We start from the raw sequence: 24187 nt of genomic DNA on the forward strand, positions 1-24187 counted from the left end.
CATTTGCAAAATAGTAATTTTGTTTAAGACAGTTTTATTAACCAGATTTTAACACTACCATACCAAAGTCATGAAATAGTTGTTTGCATATTTCCCAAACTACATTTTCAAAAGATTCAGTCTCATGTAGAAGGATAAAACAGCAAGATCTGACTTGTAAGAACTCTATATAGTAGAAAGAAAGTGATGTAAATATCACACAAGTTTCAACGTCAACATTAAATCATGTTAAAATGGCGAAAAACATGGTAAACGACTAAAGGGAAAGACATATAGGCTGCGTCTCAATTTAAATATACAGACAGCATTTCTGGGCATTCGATTAGTTCAGGAAAGTGCCTACGATGCACAGAAAAGCTGTCTAGGTAGATCTCTTCAAACATGGAATGGTGTCAGAGGAAAATTATAATTATATAAATATATATATATATATATATATAATAGTAAACAACTGTTTTTGGTCTAATCTAAGTTTAATAGAAATGGAGACTGTCTGCAGGACACTGATCTGGATCTGCATAGCTTCTGAAGTGCTTTTCATCTCAGCGGTTAGTGTGCGTCCCTGAGCGTTCACTACAAAAATAACATTTACTGGATATTTACACACTGTAAAATCAAATATTGTTACTTTTAAAAGAGCCTTTCATCTTTCAGAGCACAAACTGTATGAATTATACTTTGAGTAGCAGGACTGTGATGTCTGAAACTTTCCAGTTTCTGCTTCAACAACTTTATGTTTGTAGCTGAGATCCTTAACCTTTAGCACAACCATGACACCACGTATTAAAGATATACAGAGTCCTGTTTTAGGAAAGTTTCTTGTTGATTCCTGCGTTCTGTTGTGCGATGATAAAGTCCATGATGAGCTGGGCGGATTTCCTCGGCCGCTCCATCACTACAGAATGACCACAGTTGTCCAGCAAATGAACCTGGGATCCTGGAACGGCTTCGGCCAGAACTGAAGCCCCGGACACGTCTAACACCTGCGGGATACAGTATAGAGCTTGGTCATTAATGAGGTCACAATTCTAATGATCATTAATGATAATGCATTTTTCAATCGCTGATTCCTACATATGTGACTGCAAACACTGCAGAGAAGACAAGTAGCAATAGTGTTTTAACATTACTAACCCTAAAAGCACCACATTATTTTAACTTCGTCACAGTAAGCTTGGAATTTACATCATTTAAATAGGCAATTCTGGCAGTATTAGTAATGCATCACACACAATAACACTCATAACATCTCTTTTTCACAACATATATTGTGCCCACTTTGCTCAAAATGTCATGGAGTTGAAGGTCAGAGCAAAACATCTAATAACTTTGGCCTTATACATGTAGCAAATTTCATTGCACCACACCATATTATTTATACACTCTTGTAATTTTTTAACTGTTTTGGAGATTTTCCGGGTTCTAAAACATGTTAATGTGAGTAATGCATGTACTATATGACGGCTTTAAATATGGAGTGCACATTTTCAGAGGCCTTCCTTCTGGAAGTTTTTTTCCCCATTCATTTTCCCCATAGGGATTTTAAAAAAAAAGTCTTCATTAAAGCATTATAAGCCATGAACCAAACCAACCAGCTGATTACGAGCTGAATCACAACATTACTTTGATTTGAAGCCAAAAAGCATTTGAAAATCAGACAAAAAATTCAAAGGTACAAAACTGTTTACAGCTTTAATGAGGAAAAGAACTACAATCCCATGAAGCATAATCAAAATAAAAACTATGCATAAATAGAAAACTATTAATTTAAAGATGTTGGTTATGTATATAGAAACAATATATTTCACATTTATTGCAAATATGCATATTTTCACCAGAGTTCTTGGTGAAAAACTACATTACCCATGATTCTGCAGAGAAATCTCCACCAATCAGAGAATCAAAACAAGCAAAGCAAGCCAATATAACTCCCTACACTCTCAAACTACTTGTTGTTTATATGCATTTATATATATTATATATATAATATTATATATATCTATAAATTATGTGGGCTGATGGCTTTAACAAAAGCTTTTACCATTGCTTAACAACCTCGTAGCTCACAGGAGGTCTGTCTTTAAAGACTAAAAATAAAAATCACTTTCCCTATGGAGAAAATGAATGGAGTTTTTACTTCAAGAACCCAACCGTTGTGCTCTACAGACCAGATAAAGTGTGTCCGCACCTGGTCGTTTTTCCCCCAAATAACTTGCAGAGGAGTTGAGATGAGATGCATGTTCTCATGTAAAGAGTGTCTGGATTTTTCTCCAACAAGCTCCATAAAACCTGCAGAAAATATTGAGAGAGTTCCTGATGAGATGTTTTTGGGGGGCTCCGAATACAGTTAAAACAACAATGGCGATACTCACACTCTCTGTAGAAGTCATTGTTTGGAATGCGAACGTCAACCAGACCTTGAAGAATCTAGGAAACCAGAGGAAGAAAAAACATCAGCAACTGATTCAGTGTTCAAACTCTTCCCTTACGGAAGAAAAATATATGGAAATATACTGCAAAATATAATGCGATGTATTACATAATACATTTCCATATATGGGAAACTAGTGCTTATATTTTTCAATATACTGCAATATATGCATTGACCATGTATGGCTATATATTGATACATATAAAATATGTATAAATGAAGACAAAAATAGCATTACATTCATCAAGTTTTATCCTTTATTGTGTATATATATTGCACACACATGTTCCCATATAAATGTGAATGTATTGTACACACACATATATCCACACATTCATGGAATGAGTAACAATCAGTGGTTGTTATAAAGTAAATGTTAAAATTAAGTGCTATTTCATGTGTTTTGCTCAATATTGATATAGGAGGAGATCTGTTAGTGTTTAATGTTATATTATTTTGGAATTTAAAAGGTTTTCTGGTATGTGTGAGTTTTTGGGGTTACCATTGTGCTGAAGAGTAGAGTCTGTGGTTAGGTTTATGATTGGTTGAACACCATTAAGACTATAATAACTTTATTTAAAAAGTAACGGCTGTGCACGCTATAGCACAGTGATAGTCTCTTTGGTAGAAATGTTAGTACATGCAGGTGTGCTTTTGTTAACTAACTTGAAAATATAAAACATTTAAAATGTCAATTATTATAAAACATAATATATTTTAACATATGTGTGTTTATACTGCATGAGTAAATCTATCTGCAATATTTTATGCATGCAGTACCATATCTGATCACATATAAATCTATATATTATGAAGTATGTTACTGAATATAAAATTACATACATTATGATATATTAGTAAATATATTATCACATATTTTTCAATATATGAAAAGCAATTCCTTATGTATTATTCAATATATTGCAATATATGCATAGACCATATATGTATATATAATGATACATATAAAAAATATATTGCAATCAAAACCAAAAAAGGCACTATATTTTTACATATATTACCAAAACATTTTCCCATATAAATCTAAATACATTATAGTGGATATTTATAAATATAATATTGCATATATTTTGGGATATATAAACACATATATATTCATGTTCAATATACTGTAATATATTGAAAGCGGCAATCATTTGTATATTTTGCAATATATTGCAATATATTACATGAATATATAATATAGTGTATAATATATGTATCATCAATATATTAATGTATTCAAATATATAATATATTGGAAAATAAAAAGGGAAAATAATATATTACAATATATTTTAAGAAATATATTGGTAAATATATTTTCCTTTCGTAAGGGTTATACGCAGGATCATAATCATACCTGTTTAGGAATCTTAAAGCGCACGAAGGAACACAGTCTGAGCATCTCCTCCATCTCCTCTGGAGTAGAGGGAATCAGCGGGATCCCGTCACTGTCCTGAGTTTTCTCCAGTTCCCTCAAACGCTCAACAAACTTGCTTTCAGTGGGATACTGAAGACCTGCCAAACCACGAAATGCTTGAGTTTCATTTAATAATAAGATACTGGTGTGAATTTATACAACAGAGCTTGTGTATTCTTTGTTTATTTCTTTCAAGATTATAAAGATGTTTATTTTATTTGCCTTTAAATCTTTTGTAAAATTATACTATATTAAACAAAACTACTGATGCAATTAACTGGGGGAATCACAGGATATTTTATAGATTTAACTGTTTATTGTCTAATATAGGATATATAAACAATTGTTTATACTGTATATTTTGATTGATTATATTGTCTCTATGTAAACTGCTCTATATATGAAGTTGGATATATATTATATCTAACTCTGTCGGCATACATACATAACACTGTATATATCAAATCTCAACAGCCTGTTTTTTAATTTTGTGGCAAAATGTAACTATATTATCACCCAGCAATTTATGTGAAGTTGGATATAGAAGTATGTGCAACTTAATTCACATACATAGTATATTCATATAAGGAAACATACTATAAAGCAAATCTCAACTGCTTGAACGCTCACAACATGTAAACAATATTATCGGCCAGTTTTAATCTGATAAATGTGACTATAATGCATTGAGATATTAAGATATTATTAACATTAACATCATGATTTCTGATTTCTGAAGCAGATTTGAAACAATGAGTATTGTGAAAAGTGCTATATAAATAAATTTTACTTGACTTAAAACAAATTTAAATTACATCATTTTTTTTTTTAGCTATTTTTTAGCTAATTTGCATGTCCTCCATCAGAAACATCACATTTAGGTCTGGTTTCACAGACAGGGCTTAGATTAAGCCAGGATTAGTAGGCGTTAGCTCAATTAGGACGCTTTTATAAATGTGCCTTATAAAAAAATTGTTATTGTGCATCTTGAGACAATAGCAATGACATATTTTAAGATATGCCAGAGCAAGTTGCTTTCAGATAAAACAGTTTTTAGTCTGAGACAACACTTAAACCTCGTCTGTGAAACCGGGGGTTAATGTGTTATACTGTGAGCTTCTGTCATGAATGTGTGATTTGCTTTGTGTTTCTTCACCTTCGGTTTTGTTCAGCACTTTGGTCAGCCATGTTTGCAGTTTTAATTGTGATAAACTTGAAATTATATAAAATAAAACCAGTTTTTAATTTTAAATGTCATACTTTTGTCATGTAAACCATGTCATCCATATTTTTCTAAAATGTTTAATATATTTTCAGAGAATTTGTCTCACATTCAGTTCACACTGACTTATGTTTTCTAAAAATGTTTTTAAAAATAACAGTTTGATCTATCGGCCATCATATTTGAGACACATGGTAAAAAAATGTCAAACTGAAGTAACCTCTTTCTTACAGTGTTTCTCAGTGTTTTATTGTTTACACTTGCTGTATATTGGCCTCTTCGACAATTTGTTTTGGCACAAGGTGCATGTCATAGGATATTAATATGATACTTTGGGCCTGATGTTGCAAAATAAGATTTCTTGAAAGTTCAGAAGTAACCTTGTGAAATTAAAGGATAAAAACAAACAAAATGTTCATGACATTTCCTAAGAATGGACCATTTGCTCCAAATGTTGAAATGTCCCTTGATGAACTATTACTGACTCTGGGTCAGAAACAACAACAACACACACACACACACACACACACACACACACGCGCGCGCACAGCATGTCCTTATAAAATAGGGGGCCTGAAACCTGAATACACACTACAGTATAAGGACTTCGGGTCCTTCTATAGTCAAACCAGTACACACACACACACGTAGGACAGACCTGCTGGACAGATGAGAGTGACGCCGCAGAGATCAGACGGGTGTCGGGAAGCATAAACTCCTGCCACGTTTCCACCCATAGACGTGCCGATCAAATGGAAAGGCTTTTTGTTCAAGCCGATGCTCTTCACAAACTACAGAAGTATGAAAACATGAGAAAATGTAACCAGCTGATATTAATGGAACGTCCAGTTTTTAAAATGTTCTAGAAATGTTTTTTGATGGTTATTTGAAACATTCCATTTTATTATCTTGCAAACATTATTGGAATGTTACTTTTGAATGTTCTCTGAACATTCTGAAACATGCAACATTTAAAAATTTGTTAGATGAACGTCCAACTGAAACGTTTCAGAATAAAACCTTCCATGAACGAAGTATCACTAACGTTTTTGTGCTAACATTTTAAGAACATTATTAAAGACCAGATAACTTTGAACGAACATTCTATTAATGTTAGTGGAAGAACGTTAGCTAAAGTTCTGAGAACGTTCCCAGTTAGCTGGGATTTTTCCTAGCTGTGTAAGGGGGATAAAGCTGTATTCAGAGACCTCATCAAATGTGCTCCAGAGAGTTACTTTTAATCTGCATCCATCAAAACAAGCAGTTTCACCCTTCATCTGGAAACAGAGCACTCTCTCAGCACCCAGAAAATGCCTCTTTCAGCGTAATCAGCTCAAGTCTGCTCATCCGTGCACATCAGTAATTACCAGAAGACGCTTTTAATGATAGACAACCTTAAATGAGCCAAAATCAATCACATACGGGCTGTATATTTCAGGCTGGGGAACACAGTGAAGTGCCCCAGGTTTGAAGAAGGGCATCTATTTTAGGCACAAGCCCGTGTTGTTGATGGAAAGCTGATTAGCTCTGGGACAAGAATAGAGAAAATGAAAACACAAGGGCTTTTCACTGATCTCAAGATACTCCAGAGAAATCTCAACGTGTAAGCCTAATAAATCCACTGTGTCATCAAGAGAAACGTATTAGTCTACATACTGTGTGATGTTCAGCCAAACAGAAGAACTGGGTCAGTGGCTGGGAAATCATCAAGTTACATTACATCAACTAAAGTGACAGATTTTAAGAAAAGGGACTTTTTCCTTTATCATCTTTGTATGAATTAAGAAAGAAATAAGTTTTGATATTGATACTTCTTGAATACTTCTTAGATATAATAATACTATTGTTTATATATATATATATATATATATATAGAGGAGTTTCGTTGCAAAACGAGATAACTCCGTTTTTAACATTTTTGTCAAAACATGTTTATTATTATGTTATCATGTTATTATTTTGTTTTAAGGTGCTACTTAGCTGTATTTTATAAGTTATGAAGGTTTAAATCAAAACAAACCAACTGCAGTTGAATTGATATTAATTGGAATGCACAACCAAAAAACAAGATTTTTGAAAAATTAAAAAAACGGAGTTATCTCGTTTTGCAACGAAACTCTTCATATATATATGTATGTGTGTGTGTGTGAGTGTATGCGTGTGTGTGCAATTATATATATATATATATATATATATATATATATATATATATATATATATATATATATATACAGTATATACTCTAAAAAAAAACTGTAAAAAAATTAAACAAATTTACACAGTAAAATACCGTTTTCCATTGAAACAGTAATATACCATAGAACAATGCATTCTGGGTAATATTATTTGTTGTTTTTGAGTCAGTAACCTATAGGATACTTTCTCAAAAACAACCAATATTACCCAGAATGCATTACTTTTACAGTATATTACTTCTGTATATTACAATGCATTCTGGGCATCTTTTCTTAAAATGACAAATATTACCCAGAATGCATTGTTATTATGGTATATTACTGTTTAAATGAAAAACTGAATTTTACTATGTAAAATTGTTTATTTTTTTTATGTAGGTATATATATGTATATATATAAAATTTAAGTGCTAAATTAAAATCTAATAAATTTATTTACTATTTTAATATTAAATTTAATTAAGTGATTATATTTTATTTTTACTGTTATTATTATTACAACCATATATATATATATATATATATATATATATATATATATATATATATATATATATATATATATATATATATATATGATATTGTTAAATTAAAATCTAATACATTTAATTAATTTTTTAATATTAATTTTAATTAAGTTATTGTATATTTTTATTACTACATATACTATATATATTTTCCTGAAAATTCCCACCTGATGTATCCGTTTGACTTGTCCCTCTATGGAATAATCCACAGCACTGGTGCGTGTCGTTCCTTCATGTCCCGGCATGTCAACACACACCAAGTGCATATTTTTAGGGAGAAACTGCAAAAGAAAAGAAATCAGTCAAACATTTCTCTTTATACTTCATGATCTGATCCATATATTAAGAACAAAGTAATGAGTGTTTTGTTGTCAATCATAATCAGAATTTACGTAATACCTTTTGACAGATTTCAAAATCATATCACAACTGTTCTTTAGATCATGTGATTTGTTGTTTATTACATGGAATGGTTCATTACTTTTGAGCATTTTATATGAATTTTGCCTTTTAAAACACAAAAAAATAACATGTTTGAGTTTTCGCTGCAGTTTCTTGCCTTGACCACGCCGAGCCACATGTCCTTGTGTCCAGAGAATCCGTGTAGCATGAGGACGGACGGACGCGCTCCTGGATTCCCTCTGTGAGAGTAACAGAAGCGATATCTTTGATATTCTGCATAATTCACCTGCATCCCCAGCCTTCTGCGCCAATACCTGTTGAACAAATCACCAAAAACACTGGAATTCAAATAAAGAAATGCATGATAATAAAAGTCCTGTAAAATAATGCTGACGCTATTATGCAAATCCCATGTTCTGCATGTAAAATAGATGGTATTTTCATGGTAATTTGATATTGGTACTAAAGGTTTGTTATGCTTACATACCATCCATGTTATTTTTACATCTTCTGAAGCAAATGTGAGTCATGTTTGCCAGTGCAAAACTCACTACCATGAGGAAAAATTGTTGGCCCAAGTCACAATATCATCTCCCAATCACATAGTAAAGTAACAAGATTTGCATGAGGAATCATTCATGTCTGGAGCACAAAACACCTATATTTTATTTGAGAACACTGTTCATGAGCACTCCAGAAGTGACACTGAAGGAAGCAGTCAGTCTGTCCAACTCGGAGGCATACAGCGGTTTTGATGGCTGTGTCATTTAGAGCAAAGTTTGCCTCCCAGATATTACGGGAACCAAAGTCTACTAGGCAGCTTGCGTAAGATTCAACTGACATCAGCAACAAATGCAGCGCTGCATGTGCACAGCTAATGCATACACACACATTTAGCTTCCTGAATGCACAGAAAAATCATGCATTATTCAAAGCTAAATCTATTTGAATCATTGGCACCTTGTAGATATTCATGGATCATGACGAATAAACCTTCACCCAGTTTAGTGGAATGAGATAAAGAAGAGGCCGGTTAAACGAACCACCTTTAGCACTGTCTCTAGATAAGAGATGTGTTAAATAATACAAACCTGAGATACAGTCACGAAGCCTGAAAAATCAGCCTTTAGATCATGCCAGAAAACACCCACACTGTGCAAAAAATCATTTTCTTACTTAATATTTTGGTCTTATTTTGTTGTTTTCCGGTATAGAAATATACAAACATTATCAGCTTAAATCAGGATACATTTACTTGAGGAGCAAAATGACTTTATTAAGATTAAGATGATCAAAATGCTTAAAACAAGAAAAACAAATCTGATTAAAACTTAATTCAAAGGGAAAACAAATTTATTTTTCGTACCCCAGGGAAAGATATTTTTTCTGTTTTTAAGCATAATTTTTATCGATTTTTTGAAAACAAGACAATATTTTTATATATGGGTCATTGACGAATAATGTTTTTAAAAGAACATAATGGAGATATAATTCATTTTGAAAGTTTTAATAAGTGTTAACAATGAGATTAAGTGGTTTTTATAATCAATTAACACTGCTTTTGTTTTGTTTTTTTACAAGAAATTTCGGTTTTACAGAATGACACTTTTGGTTTTACCGAATGACAATATTTTCAAACAATGCTAACAGACTGATATCTTGCTGGATAGCTAGCAAAAGGATAATCAAAAATTTTATGTTTAGCACAAGTTTTTAAAATATTACAACATTTTCCATGTTTTATAGCAGTTGCACCGAATGACTTGATGTTTCGGGACATGCGTATGATCAAATGAAAACATTAATTTTTCAAATAGTTAAAAGAGAGTTAGTTACTTTGCTTCATGACCATGTGGCCCTTTGCAGGTGTCTGAATGATGTCACATCCTGTCACATGATACTGACCGCATGACTTGATCCAAAATGGTCCCTTTATATCGGTTACTCCGAATGACATCAATGAAATTCATTTTTCTGGACATTCTTTCTCAAAACAAAGTAACAACTTCTACACATAATTTTAATGGCATTTTGCACTATGTTGATATATGATGTTATAAAATCATATCAGAATAAAAAATATATACATTTATTACATTTTGATCACATTTTGGCTGTATTGGCCTTTGGACGGTTAAACCGAATGACCTTTAGACACTTCAAAATCTTTAAAATACCTTTATATGTAACAAAAAACATTTTGCAATCAATGAAAGAGATCTAGTTATAACACTTACATACTTTGGATGTCATATCTTTGTTTTTATTATTATTATTATTAAGGCCTTTGGACAAAAAAATGACCCATCAAGTCATTGACCCATATAATAATGACTTAAAGTCATTTTGTTTCTCAAGTAAATGTATCTTGATTTAATAATGTTTAGATATTTCTACTGAAAAAGACAAAAATATAAAGTAAGTACAATGCCCTAGAAACATCTGTTGTGTTTTACTGACAACTTTTGCATTGGCAAGCATCATTTTCTTTTGAGTTTTATCATCTGTTTTTGTGTTTGGTGATGCTAAAGAAACAGAAATGACACGTTTTAACTTTATCTTGTGAACTGGACACTGTGGTTTGCCTATCTGGAACTGATTGTGCTGATAAGGCTTTTAAAATAAACATTGTACTTTTTCTCGTTTAACGGCAGTACTGTAAGAAATAAGTGTTTGAATGTCTATACCGAGAAATCCAGGTCATTTGCACATGTTCCTCTTCAGAAGCTCTGTACAAATGAGCTTTAATAGACTCGTGAAATTAAATTTAAGTGCAATTCTCTCCAGCACTTACCAGTGATAAACTTTAATGAGAGCTGCAGGCCAGAGCAGGAAGGAGGCAACAAAAGCCAGTATGGGGATCGCCAGCGTCCCTCCGGCAATGATGAACATGTTCAGCACGTCCAAATCCATCCTGTTAAATAAAACAACACTGACGAGTCACAAAAGACAGCCTTTGATCTGACCTCATGTCAGATAGCTTCTAATAAATATAATGCATTATATTATCTAACCATAACTGTAAGATATTTTTAAGCAAGGACAGAGAAAAAACAAGAAATGGGTTCTTGCCCAGATGTGCTGATAAATCAACAGTGTGAAGTGTGGAAATGTACAGCTGAGACCAGCAGAATCCATCAGTGATGTAAAGTGAATAATTGTGCTGATTTATTAAGAGAAGCAAAACTGTAATAGACACACACACACACATATTATATATATACATATACATACATATATATATATATATATATATATATATATATATATATATATATATATATATATATATATATATATATATATATATATATACACACACACATATGCTGAAAGCCCTTATTTATTTTCATAGACCTGAATATTTATACATCAATAGATTATCAATAAATATCTCGAACATTAAAACTGAGAAGGGAAGTAAAACAAAACAATATTAGTTATTTAGAGCACGTGAATTCTATCATGATACACTTTCATTTTTACTACAATGAAGCATGAATTAATGACACTCAGATCTCTGATCCACTTGTTACATTGACACATTGTCGCAATAAAATATTGTTACATTGGCAACTTATTGCTACATTGTAACACATCAGATCTGTCATGTGATCAAAGATCAGAGCTTGAACACACTAAAACGCATTTGATCGCAAGATTATACGCAAATGCTCGTTATATATAGTAAGCATACCTTTAAATGTCCGTAGAATGTGATAGTGTCCAGTAAAGGCCGATCAAAACGCATTCATGTCACCCTTTGATCTACGGAGACGCAGACGCGAAGCGCGTTCACTGCTGCGCGCTCACTGCGCTGTCAACAGGGAAGTTCGCTCGATTTAAAGGGGAATAGAGGAAGGAAATAATGTTCAGTCGATAAAAATTGTCAGCGAACATCTGTCAGGTGCACATCTGACATCAGAACGAATCCATTTGGTGGTCAGTGTTGCTGGATAATAGAAAATGTCCGTCAGGGGGCGCGTGGAGGCTCATATATACAAATCCCACATTGAAGCGCGTTCAGATTTTATGATGACGTCCAGTCAACCTGATACATTTGTCAAATTAAAGGTATAATTAATTAAATTAATGTAATTCACAGATGTACGCCTCTTATATTAAAGAAAATCGACTTGCAGTCATATCTACGATACAATTAAAATAAAATACCTTATCACGTAAACACAAACGGCTGTGATTGGTTCATCATGACCAGCGTTGAGAAATGTAACAGATATCAACCGACACCGCATCACTTTCAAAAGCGGACTCCTGAATAATTATACTGATTAAATTTAATCATTCTTGATTTTAATAATACACATTGGAAAGTTAAAATATCAACATATTGTTTTTTAAACCATTACTTTTTAAAAAAAAAATCTATCCGCTCATCGTGTGTAACTGAAAACACGCTTTAAAGGGGAATATACATCGGGAAACTAAACATAGTTAACTTACGTCAGCTACACATCCTGTGTCTCAGTACGGGAATGACACTGATAGCTCGAGGTTTTTCCAAGAAATATAGGAAGGTGGCAAGAAACTGAAAGCATAATAACGATACTAAAAAAAAAAAATTATTGCTGCGGTCACTTTAAGGAACGTACTGGACACCACTGTACGCACAGCTGCGATGGCCGAGTGGTTAAGGCGTTGGACTTGAAATCCAATGGGGTCTCCCCGCGCAGGTTCGAACCCTGCTCGCAGCGGATGATGATTTCTTTAATCAAAGCAGGATCTTTAAAAATATTCAAGAGAAGGTTGGTGCTGAATTCAGGAAGGAGTGTCTTACAATGCAGGGATCTACCTGGAATCTGCAACACTAATCATACAAACTGCTTCATAGGCTGTTGTTCATTTGTAGGTGATCTATATATAGGGTGAATGGGACAGTTTTTGAATTTCAGCCTTGTGCAAGGTTTCTTGTCATAAATGAAAAACATCAGCTCAACACATGATATATTTCTGTAATACTGAAGATGTTAAGAAGAGGAAACAATAGTATATTATAATGTAAGGATGTGTGACATTTTTCTGTAAACTGAGCAAAATAAAATTTTTGGGTAACACTGGGACAGCACTTCTTTCCATTGATTTAGGGTAGTGTAAGCATATTTACTGTATTGCACATGTTAGTGTATACTTTGATATAATTTTATATGCAATATTTCCTTTTCTGTTCATCATCATTAAGAGTCCATGTTTATGTTTTTTCAACTTCATTTCTTTTATTTCTTTTAAAGGGATGCTGTAGAAACATGCCGGCGCAAAATGGCAACTTGACATAGCGGTGTATGAGATAGAAATGGCTCATTGTAAGGTAAGGTTCATTATGTAAGGTCTTTATACACCACTGAAAACATTGTTATGTATATTATATTGCATTTCTGTTTATAGATATTCCCAAAGTTCACACACCTTTAAGTTACCAGCCATTCAGAATTCCTACTATAGCCAAAACAACAATATCAGAATTAAACCAGATGATCAAAATCACTGCTTAAGTTGATTTTATATTATCAAATATAATAGCCATTTAAATTTATTAAATATAATTATTAACTAAGGAATCACTGGATGGCTTTCAGTTTTACGGTAGTCAATCATTGTTTGTGTATACCATAAAAATACAATAAATACACTCCTGGTTGGAGTATTTATGAATAATTTATCGAACCTGCCAAATTGGCTAGTGTGTTGATATGGGCTTTCAAACCCTGATTATATAAAAAATATATTATCTAAATTATTTATTGATTGCCTTAAGCACAAAACCATCTTTAAACAGAAGAGAAATAACACATGTAAATCATCTGAAAACAGGAATCAACCTCATACCTTATTGTGCCAGAATGCAAAAATAGTCGTGGCCATCAGATAAAGTCAGGAAGCGTTTGGCTACAGTATAATTGAAGGAAGCTCACAGATGTCCCTCTTATTTGAGCTGACTTCATCCACAGTGATGCTGACCGCTCTGATCCTGCTGCTGCTGACCCTCGGAGGAGCCGCCAGTCTCAAGATCTGCTCCTTCAACATACAGTCCTTCGGAGAGAGTAAAATCTCCAAACCAGATGTGCTGGACATCATAGTGGAGGTGAGCTTTTTATTTTTGCATGCTATTTAATAATGAATGCACAATGCTTTGATGCTATTTTAAATGTATATTGCATAAGTCACTGCTTTAAATTGCATTGTTTTATTCATGTTTGAATGCACAATGAACTTCATATGGTTGTATGGAAAAACACTCACCGATACAAGATTTGGCTGCAGTCTCGCTCTATGAACCGCTGACTTGCTCCATAAAGGAAAAAAACATCAATCCATTGCAGATCAGATAACATTGTGTTACTAAACCAACGTCATTGAATGTTATTATAAATGTAGTGACATTGTTTTACTATCTAGTGTGTCAAGAGAACACAGAGGAACAAGACATTTTGTCATTCTCATTGTTTTTGGAAACACATGGTTGGATATTCCAAGGTCATGGTCTTTATTTTGGATTCTCCTTCCAACAAACCAGATGTCCAGATTCTGGTGACTGGGCAAGGGTACGCTCTTCTTTATCATCATCGATGGTTCCATGAATAACCTTTAACATTGGAATCTTTCTGTTGCACAAAAGTTTACATTGAAAAAAGGTTTTCAAATGTTCTTCACTAAGAAAAATTGTTATTTTAAAGCTTCTAACTTGGTTAAAAATAATCCAAAATCAATTTTAGAGCAAGTACATAACCATCCAGTGTTCAAAACTATCTTACCTTAGTCCGATTCACAAAGGTAAACTTGTAATAATGTTTTCTAATCCGAGTGGTACTGGTAGGTTTCCGCGGGTAACAGTCTTCAGCGTCACTAATGCTCCATTCAGGACTCTGATGCTTTTGTGCTCCATTGATGTGAAGAAGAGAGTCAGTGTGGGAACCTCACATGAGATCTACTCACACTGACCAGCACAAACACACACACATCTGGAGGCCTGGATTCTGAGACAATGGAGACAATGAAGTCTGAATTCCACTGCACAACTCTAAAGCTTTAGAAATGCATTCAACAAAAAACACATTTTCTTAAACTGCTGTATTTAAATTTTTAGAGCACTGTTTATTGTCAGTGTAAGTGCAAAACACATATGGCCAACTAAAACAAGGTGACCATGAATAAATAAATACACACACACTCACATATATATATATATATATATATATATATATATATATATATATGTATGTCCTGGTTTATATCATATCCCTCTGATCGCACTCGGTTCATCCAACTTATTTCCATCTACAGTTACTATTGGTGTTCCTCAGGAACATGCCCCTTTTGGAACCTTAATTTTGAAGAGTGAACATATGGTAATATGATTTTCAAGGAATGAATTTAAACCAATCACATTTCCCCACCGCAGAGCATCATCCGCTGTGACCTCATGCTCGTCCTGGAGATCAAAGATGCAAAAGGCAAAGCGTTTGATCAGCTCATGACTCACCTGAACAGGTAAACACACATTAGATGAGATAATAAAGTCTTGATGAATGCAGTAAAATGTCAAAATAGTAAATCTGTTGTCCCTCACAGCAAGTCCAGGACTCGAGCAGATACATTCAGCTCTGTCATTAGTGAAAGACTCGGCAGGAAAACATACAAGGAGCAGTATGCCTTCATTTACAGGTATGTGTGATGTATTAACAAATATTTCATAATTATTAATGTTATTTCATATTAGTAATGTTATTTTGCATGCTGTATTGATTTAGTTGAAGGAATGCATATGTGGTTTGATGAACATTCTGTACATTTATGAAGAATCCCAATTAGATTTTAAATTAAAAGGTTTAATAATTTTGCTCTGACTTGCAAAAGCAAAATATAGTTTAGGTTGCTTGCAATTTATAACTGTACGAAAAATTAAATTAATAAAATAAACAGAATGAAGCATGGTAGAGTAAGTTGCTTGCAATGCCAAGTGAAAACACAAAAACATAAAACCATCCGTCGAATCAATGCATATATAATAAAATCAGACTGCAATAATGATTTCGTTATGATCATATCAGGCAGAAGATGCTGTCTGTGAAAGCGGTCTATCAGTATCCAGACACACAAACCGGAGATGAAGATGCTTTTGCTCGAGAACCGTTTGTCGTGTGGTTTTCGGCTCCAAACGCTGGTGAGACTGAGAACATTTACAGTGTGGAAGATGAACCTCTAATACCTCCTTAAACATGATGAAATTATGACAAACATGTTTTTGTCTGTCTTCCAACAGAAATCAAGGATTTCGTCATCATTCCTATTCATACGGTTCCAGAAGCAGCTGTGAAAGAAATCGATGAACTGTATGATGTTTATCAGAATGTTTCACAGCTGTGGCAATCTGACGTAAGATGCATGTTGTGTAATGTTCCCTGACTGAACAGAATTCTTTTGCTGTATAATAGCGTATAATAGTGATCAAAACACCTACTTTCAGCCTCACTCGGTTTTCATCTCGTCTAATTTTGTCAGAACTTCATCATCATGGGGGATTTCAATGCCGCCTGCAGTTACGTTCCAAAGAGGCAGTGGGTGAACATCCGTCTGCGCTCAGATAGTGAGTTTGTGTGGCTGACGGGTGACAATCTGGACACGTCGGTGAAGGCATCCACTAAATGTGCTTATGACAGGTCTGAAGATTGATTTATTTGATTAAACTGTATTTTTCTATGAATCTCAAATGGTTAACTGTGATTATGACAAGAATCAACAGGACCTTGTTGATCCTGAAACAACATTCAGATTTTAGGGTCAGGTTAGAGTCAACCTGACTTCATTCTTTGATTTTGTGTTGTTCAAATCACTCTTAAAAATAAAGGTTCCAAAAGGGAGCTTTTCACAGCAATGCCATAAAAGAACCATTTTTTCTTAGTGTGAAGAACATTTGAAAAATCTAAAGAACCTTTTTCTGCTATTTAGATTCCTTTGTAGAATGGAAAGATTCTACAAGATTCTGTTCTGGCGTCCTGTGCATTGGGTTACAGCATCAAGTCCAAGCCTGTTCATTTCCACCTCAAATGTAATACCAAATTTAGCATTTTAATCAACAGTACATTTTTGTTAACCTTTTACCATATGTCTTGGAGTATTGCAGTAATATCATATCGTGAGATAAGTATCGTGATATGTATCAAATCGTGACGTTACACCCCTGTTATTTTTAAGAGTGTATTTAGGGTTAGGACTATGTTTGTTTGACAAGAATGCTGTTTCAGGACCAACAAAAATGACACAGGAATACAGAATGCTTGGAAAATAAACCTTCGGTAGTTTAATGGTTAAGGGTCTGATCTTGTTGCATACTATGTATTATGATTTGATATATTTAACATTACTTTCTAGAGTCTAATATATAAAAGTGTAAAAACTCTGTTTGGTCAGAGCAATAGCCATGTGGACACACTGCAAAGAAAATTTTCTTACTTCATATTTTTGTCTTATTTTGCATTTTGTTTTGTCTTAAAAAATATCTAAACATTCTTAAATCAAGATATATTTACTTGAGAAGCAAAATGACTTAGATATGATATCAAATATCATGCTTAAAACAAGAAACAACATCTGTCCATGGAGCATGGAGCAACAAGATTATTTTTCTTGCCCCATGGACATATTTTTTTTTTTTTCCTGTTGTAAGTATATCTTTTTACTTTTTTTTTGTTGTTTTTTTTAGAAAACAAGATTTAATTTTACTCAAGTAAATGTATCTTTATTTAAGAATGTTTAGATATTTGTACTGGAAAAGACAAAAACACTAAATTATACCGGATTGTGGTTCTTTTCCGATTTCCCTCTCTCCTCCTCTATCGCTCCCTTTCACCACTCTTCTGTTCTATCATAATAAAGGCTTAAATGGCAAAAATAAACTTTAAAAAGTCTCAGTTTGATAAATCTCTACTACTCATTCCCATTTGTTGCTCTGCAGGGTCGTCCTCCATGGCGAGAAGATGATTGCGGCTGTTAGTCCTGAATCAGTGGAGGTCTTCAACTTTAAAGATGAATTTGGTCTCACTGAGCAGCAGGTAAATATAATCTGAGATCCAAAACCATTTTTATGGGAGATGTTAGTAAATTAATTAAAGGTACACTCTAAAGCTTTTGGCCCTCTAGCAGTTAAAAACAAAATGGATGCATTTTGCGGAAGACATGTCAAAGCAGAGCAACTTTTTTCTATTTACGGATATAACGAGACACACACGGGCGAATGACGTATATATATGCAATTTCCATCGAAAACCATCCAGACAGGTCTAAAATATTAACATTTAAATAACTGTCACCCCCACTTTTTTTTTTTTTTTGAAGTGAAATAACTTATGTAAGTGAAACAGAAAAAAAGTTATAGAAGTTTAAGTTTATGAAAATGTAAAAATATAATATTTTATATAAAATATATATTTTACAAAACAAGTTTTACTCTAAAACTGCAAGGAAATCAAAGCCAAAAATCTGAACAAGTTGTGTTCCAAATTTCAGGTTGATATCTCGAAAAATGAGCTTTCAGTAAGATTTTGTTTGGGCGCAGTACCACACTGTTTCACTAGATGACAACCAAGCTACATTACTGACCATATAAGGGCGCCTCCATTTCCATATATGGTTTGAGTGATCCTATATAGAAGTAGTATGGGAAGTCTGGCAGAATTTGATATGAATTCAAACTCTAATAAACATAAAAACAACATGTATGTGGGTTATAGATCGCCACCACAATCATAAATGTATTTCTTTTTTCTATTAAAAACATTTTCAGACCTTTTTTTCTCAAAAAATTTAATGGATGTTATCTTTTTAACTCTTGGCATGAAAACAAACATGTTTCAACCAATCTTTTATGATTTTTCATGTTCATCGCTATTTCAAAATAAAGGTCTGAACATGCCTTATGAGTATGAAAATATGCTTGTTGCAAATTTATAAATTACTGCTCCTCTGTAATTTATTTTGAAAATCAAATATGAAAACTAGAGATTCGAAGCTTTCAAATGATATATAGTTTGTCAAAATTAGTTTAGGTTTAGTATAGAATATTACTGTTTTAAATATGTAATGGCTGTGGGCCTACCGGTGGGCCAGTGACAGTTAACAGGTTAAATAACAATATCACTGAAGTATTGTTTCCTAGAAGAAAAACAATGCATTAAGCAAACCGACAAACAGCAAGATTATTGAGATTAAGAGAGACTGGGGCTAGTTGTCACATTGTTATGACAATGTCTATAAACAAACTGACTTTCAAAAATAAACACTCTTGGCAAAATATAAAGTAAAATGTGTGACAACTAGCCCCAGTCTCCCTTACAGGAAAGTAAACACTAACAGCTGTCTCTGTGTTCCACAGGCTCTGGCAGTGAGTGATCATTTCCCGCTCTGCATCACTGTAAATCAAGCGCAGAGGAGAGGATAACAACATTCTCCATTTACACTTCTGCCACTCGTCTGATGAGAATGAAGAACAGATTATTATAAAAATGAAGCGGTTCTAACATAATGAGAGATTCAGAAAGTGAGCATTCAGTCCTTTATTTAGAGTATTTGTGTAGAGAAGAACAGAAAAGTTTCCAGTGCTTGTTAATTATGAACCAGCGGGCTGCAGTGTTGGTTTACCGGTTGCTATGAGACAGTAGAGTTAGTTTGCAAGGCTGTTACCCATTTAACCCATCTACATTTCTCCATTAATTAACTCTATACATCTGTTTTGACATTTACATGTAACTTCTACAATAAAGTTCTATCAAATGCTTTAAAAACCTGGCATATATGCTTACACAGAAAATATATGATTTATTTAATTTACAGTAAACAGAAGATTTACTTCAGAAAATAGTATTTTTGATTTTAGGTGCAGTGAGGTGCGTTTCATCCAAGCTGATCGGTTGCTGTGGGAATATTAAAAATGCCATTCCTGGCGTAGAAAGTGTTCCGTACAATCCCAGATCTCCCACTGGCTGGAGTCTTGCAGTCAATCTCATAGTCACCTGAGGAAACAAAATCAGTGGAAGATTTCAGAATGACATGCCATTATTGTTAAGCTAATATTTTACTATTAAATACTGAATGTTCAGCATCAATCATTTTACTAATACTACTAACAGTATTTGTTTTTATATACACTACTATTCAACAGTTTGGGGTCAGTAAGATTTAAAAAAAGAAATAAACACTTTTATTCAGCAAGGATGTGTAATAGATTTACGACTTTAGCGCCTTGTTAGAGCGTCCGACTCCCATGCCCGCGGACCCGGGTTCGAGTCCCACTTTGAGCGAGTGATACATTAATACTATTCATCAAAGAAAAGTCACGTTTCAAAATTGATAATAATAAGAAATTTTTGAGTAACAAATTAGCATATTAGAATGATTTCTGAAGGATCATGTTACAAAAGTTATAAATTCCCACTTTCCTCACCTAGTCTCCATCCATAATCCCAGGACGAGAGAATTGGGTAATCAAACTTTTCTTCAGGGCCTTTTTCGGCTCGTTTCCTCAGGTACTGATGTCGTCCTTTGCCTTCATGGGAGAATCCCTGATAAAGAGCTGCTTTAGTCTTCGGGCTCACGGGCCTCATCAGAGGGGCTTCACTCAGGGACCGCCGCACTATCGCGGGCGCCTCGCGCTGCTTCTCCTGCGTTTGGACCACAGGGGGCAGCGTGAGTTTACTGGCAGATGGAGGGTTAAAAAGCCCGATGGATTTGGACCTACGAGACGTGAATGTTGTCGGGTATTCTTTGCTGTATTTCATCTTCCACGCCAGCCGTGTGTAAGCCTCCTTCAGGATCAGCTCACGGTAGAAGTTCTGGTCCTGGGTGGTCAGCAGGTTCCTCATGTCTCCTGTGAGATCTGACCGCGTCTCTTACTGATTAACGGGACAGTGAGGCCACAGAAACCTAAGAGGTGAAGAGCCGACCAATCAGAGGGAAGATCACTCAGCAGCGGGAGAGACGAGAGGCCATATAAACAAACACACACTAAATGTGCTGACAGAAGAACAAAAGAGACTCACTGCAGAGAAAGAATCAGTTTCAGCAGAGAAAGAAGACAAGAAAAACGATAGGGACTCAAAGAGTAGAAATACAAAAAAGGATCCCCTCTGTAAAGCCCCTTACCATCCCCTTTAGATTAACAGTGTTGTGTATATTATGTAATTCTTATCATGTACACTAAATTTTAAAATTCTCTGTATGATAATTAAACTATAGGCTAAATAACAATGATTGACCAATCAGAACTCAGTATTGTAAAGCGCGCGCATACTCACGCCAGAGCTCTGATTCAAGATTTCCTCATTTTTCGCGCTTTTTCAAAAGGATCAGGAGAACGGTTCAAGCGCATCTTTTGACGTTTTTTTTTTTTTTTTAAAAAGAAGAGAACAGAAGGTATGATATTGTTTTGATTAACGTTTTAAGAACATTAATTGACACATTAGAACGAATAACGAACATAACTAAAGTGCATTGATGGCATAAAAGCATAGCCTATGTTTATATCTTCTAGTATCGGTTCATACTCTGCTGTTTAATAGCGTACGGACCATCCACTCAAAACACGTCTTAAAAAAAGAGCGCTATATTCAGGGACGTTGGAACTATATTGTGAGAGGGGGGGGGGGCTACTGTTATATTATCTGTGCGTATACATAATATAAATTTTAATAGCTTGATGCTCTTTCGGTGCATAGGATGGACTCCATGGTTCTGACCAAAGAAGAGCGTTTTGGAATCTCCATTACGCATGAAACGCATCATACCTGGGCTGCGTTTCCCGATAACATTGTCTCTTAGCGCGCTACTAAGACTCTTAAGGTATAACTTAACTAAAGGTATACTACCACTAAAGGTATATCATTGCTAGGCGTCTTCAGGGCTATCATCCACTCGCGAGGCATAGGCGCTGAAAGGCAGAGGCGCTGGCGCCCTCCTAGCAACGGCGCTGTTTTTGGTAAAACATGATTTTGACGACTTCATTAAGTTTTGTTTTATATAAAACTCTTTTTAAAAGATATTCGTTTTGTATAAATTGTATCTTAATTTTGATCAATGTTTTATCAATCAATTGCCCGTATTTAATAAATAAGAAGCAAATATATGGCAGACAATGTAATAACCTTAGTGTAATTGACAGAATTACTAAAAAATATTTTGCTAGCTAAAAGTTAAAGATTTTTTTTTTGTGTCACGCATGCATGCATGTCTATTTCCCTCATATTAAATATAAAACGCATGTGGACTGATATGTTTCCAATGTCTGGACTCCTTTATTAATGGAGCATATAAACAGACGTTTCAATATATTGGTATTAAATGCATTTTCTGAGAATTTATATTTCAAGTTTTCACTGCAAATGTCGAAATGCGCGCTCTTTGGTCCATCAGTGCTTGAGTCACTGATCATATTAGAATAAAATATCTCATAATAAAATACAAAATTGACTGATTTATGAATGTATATGCATAGTTCCCATCAGTCGGAAATACAGATAAACGCTTTCATTTGTTATATTTTTGATCCTGAAAGAAAACAGAACAACAAAAGAGCGAATCATAGGCCTACATGGAGTCTGTACGTGTTAAGCCTCGTTTACACTGCACGCGTGTGCGGCGCGTTACGGCTGCGACGCGGCTACCGGAGCTGATTCGCGGCCAATGCTCGTGTTTACACCAGCCGCGCCGCGGTGCGTTTGAGAAGCGTCCCAGAAGCTCGCCGCCCACTTCGCTAAAGATAGGCGCCTCGCCTATTTTTGACGGACGCCGCGTCAAAGACGCGCAGCTCAAATACAAAATAAAGTCAAAATAATCACCCTGAGTAAACTCCTGGTCATATTTCGCATCACTACGATGCCAGAAACTGACGACAAGAGATTCGAAGTTGAAAAACTTGAAATTTCTTTGTTTTTGTTGTCCATAACTGGAATTTTAAGTGTATTAACTTTATCTGTATGGCTACAGCAAAATAAAGTATGGCATAGCAATAAACACAATAAAACCGGACAAAATATAACAATTTAGCCATTAAAAACACGAAAAAAATCAATGAAAAAAACGTCAGACATGCAAATCTCGTGGTATCGGGAATCCAGCCGCTTAGCTTCTGAAATGCTTCTGGTGTGAGTTGACACCGCTCAGAAGACGGAACAAAACGGCCGCCACCCCTGTTCCAACGTCTATGGCTATATTGCAATACGAGATCATACCGTATTTCAAAAGTCAATTAAACGATTGAAGAAACTATTAGCAATCAGCATATGAATCTCAACAATGGTGACAACAAAAATATTCAGACAATCAGATCTACTCTGGACATCACAAAAAGCTAATAAAAAAACACAGCAAAAATAAAAGCAAATAGTTGGAATTAAAGAAAATAATAGGAAAATTCAGCTGCATAATTTATTCATGCTGTGATGCATGCTGGGTGTTTTGTATTATTGTTCCCAGCATGCATTGCAGCATGACACTTTTGATTGTCACCATTGTTGAGATTCATGTGCTGATTCTTGATGTCTTTGTGTGTCATCTTAGAACCTATTTTTATGTTGCACTACAATGTACTAATTTTACATTGCTGTTTGTTGTTTTTAATATTCTGATTAGTATTGTTGTATTGTAACATTTCAGTAACGTTTGTTTGTGAGATCTTGGGTGGTTTCCTTTTGCTGTGAGATTTCAATGATGGTTAGTTTTGTTTTCTAAAGGATTTGAATATGACTGTCTTTTTCCATTCTGAGGTTTTAATGTCACTTGGTTTTGTTTCCTTACAAGATTTTAATGAGAATCGGTTTTCATTGTCAGTCAGTTTTGTTCAGTAACAAGATTTCAATGATGGCCGGTTTTGTTTCGTTGTTCTTTTATTTCAAAGACAGTCAGTTTTGTTCCTTTACGAGATCTCGGTGACGGTCGGTTTTGTTCCCTTACGAGATCTCGGTGACGGACAGTTTTGTTCCC

The 24187-nt window shown here is 34.3% G+C and overlaps 3 protein-coding genes and 1 non-coding gene across 5 annotated transcripts; 2 read left to right on the plus strand and 2 right to left on the minus strand.

Annotated features, from left to right (window-relative positions):
* Window positions 1-17: 17 nt before the first annotated feature.
* Window positions 18-12410, minus strand: abhd6a (abhydrolase domain containing 6, acylglycerol lipase a). The gene is made up of 9 exons (XM_048172078.1): window positions 11898-12410; window positions 10995-11114; window positions 8358-8514; window positions 7966-8079; window positions 5735-5867; window positions 3795-3952; window positions 2373-2427; window positions 2189-2289; window positions 18-983 (listed from the first exon to the last, which is right to left on the minus strand). The coding sequence occupies exons 2-9, from the start codon at window positions 11111-11113 to the stop codon at window positions 807-809; spliced, it is 1014 nt and encodes a 337-aa protein (XP_048028035.1). The 5' UTR covers window position 11114; window positions 11898-12410; the 3' UTR covers window positions 18-806.
* A 423-nt stretch (window positions 12411-12833) lies between these two features.
* On the plus strand, window positions 12834-12915 carry trnas-uga. The gene has a single exon. It is a non-coding gene; the product is annotated as a tRNA-Ser (tRNA).
* Window positions 12916-13451: 536 nt separating this feature from the next.
* Window positions 13452-19995, plus strand: LOC125256252 (deoxyribonuclease gamma-like). Of its 2 annotated transcripts, XM_048172080.1 has the most exons (9): window positions 13452-13526; window positions 14167-14300; window positions 15618-15706; window positions 15788-15880; window positions 16267-16379; window positions 16479-16591; window positions 16718-16875; window positions 18171-18267; window positions 19587-19995. In XM_048172080.1, the coding sequence occupies exons 2-9, from the start codon at window positions 14169-14171 to the stop codon at window positions 19650-19652; spliced, it is 861 nt and encodes a 286-aa protein (XP_048028037.1). In that variant the 5' UTR covers window positions 13452-13526; window positions 14167-14168; the 3' UTR covers window positions 19653-19995. The 2 variants fall into 2 exon arrangements, with proteins under 2 accessions (XP_048028037.1, XP_048028036.1); XM_048172079.1 differs by lacking the exon at window positions 13452-13526 and having other exon boundaries at window positions 14114-14300.
* Window positions 19753-21092, minus strand: LOC125256254 (protein ATP6V1FNB). Its single transcript, XM_048172082.1, has 2 exons — window positions 20655-21092; window positions 19753-20223 (listed from the first exon to the last, which is right to left on the minus strand). Exons 1-2 carry the CDS (start codon window positions 21070-21072, stop codon window positions 20105-20107), a joined length of 537 nt encoding a protein of 178 aa, XP_048028039.1. The 5' UTR covers window positions 21073-21092; the 3' UTR covers window positions 19753-20104.
* Between the last annotated feature and the right edge of the window lie 3095 nt (window positions 21093-24187).

This window comes from Megalobrama amblycephala, linkage group LG21 (genome assembly GCF_018812025.1).
Source record: "Megalobrama amblycephala isolate DHTTF-2021 linkage group LG21, ASM1881202v1, whole genome shotgun sequence".
Classification (NCBI taxonomy): Eukaryota; Metazoa; Chordata; class Actinopteri; order Cypriniformes; family Xenocyprididae; genus Megalobrama; species Megalobrama amblycephala.

What these genes read in the sequence shown, in the direction of transcription:
- abhd6a (XM_048172078.1), bottom strand. Translation starts at nt 11,113, where the DNA reads ATGGATTTGGACGTGCTGAACATGTTCATCATTGCCGGAGGGACGCTG. An exon ending in AAGTCAAACGGATACATCAG is followed by an intron (nt 5,868 to 7,965) that starts GTGGGAATTTTC and finishes ATACTTCTGTAG; the next exon opens with TTTGTGAAGAGCATCGGCTT. An exon ending in CAATGACTTCTACAGAGAGT is followed by an intron (nt 2,290 to 2,372) that starts GTGAGTATCGCC and finishes TATTTTCTGCAG; the next exon opens with GTTTTATGGAGCTTGTTGGA.
- LOC125256254 (XM_048172082.1), bottom strand. Translation starts at nt 21,072, where the DNA reads ATGAGGAACCTGCTGACCACCCAGGACCAGAACTTCTACCGTGAGCTG. An exon ending in GGATTATGGATGGAGACTAG is followed by an intron (nt 20,224 to 20,654) that starts GTGAGGAAAGTG and finishes TTGTTTCCTCAG; the next exon opens with GTGACTATGAGATTGACTGC.
- LOC125256252 (XM_048172079.1), top strand. Translation starts at nt 14,133, where the DNA reads ATGTCCCTCTTATTTGAGCTGACTTCATCCACAGTGATGCTGACCGCT. An exon ending in TGCTGGACATCATAGTGGAG is followed by an intron (nt 14,301 to 15,617) that starts GTGAGCTTTTTA and finishes TCCCCACCGCAG; the next exon opens with AGCATCATCCGCTGTGACCT. An exon ending in GTTTTCGGCTCCAAACGCTG is followed by an intron (nt 16,380 to 16,478) that starts GTGAGACTGAGA and finishes GTCTTCCAACAG; the next exon opens with AAATCAAGGATTTCGTCATC.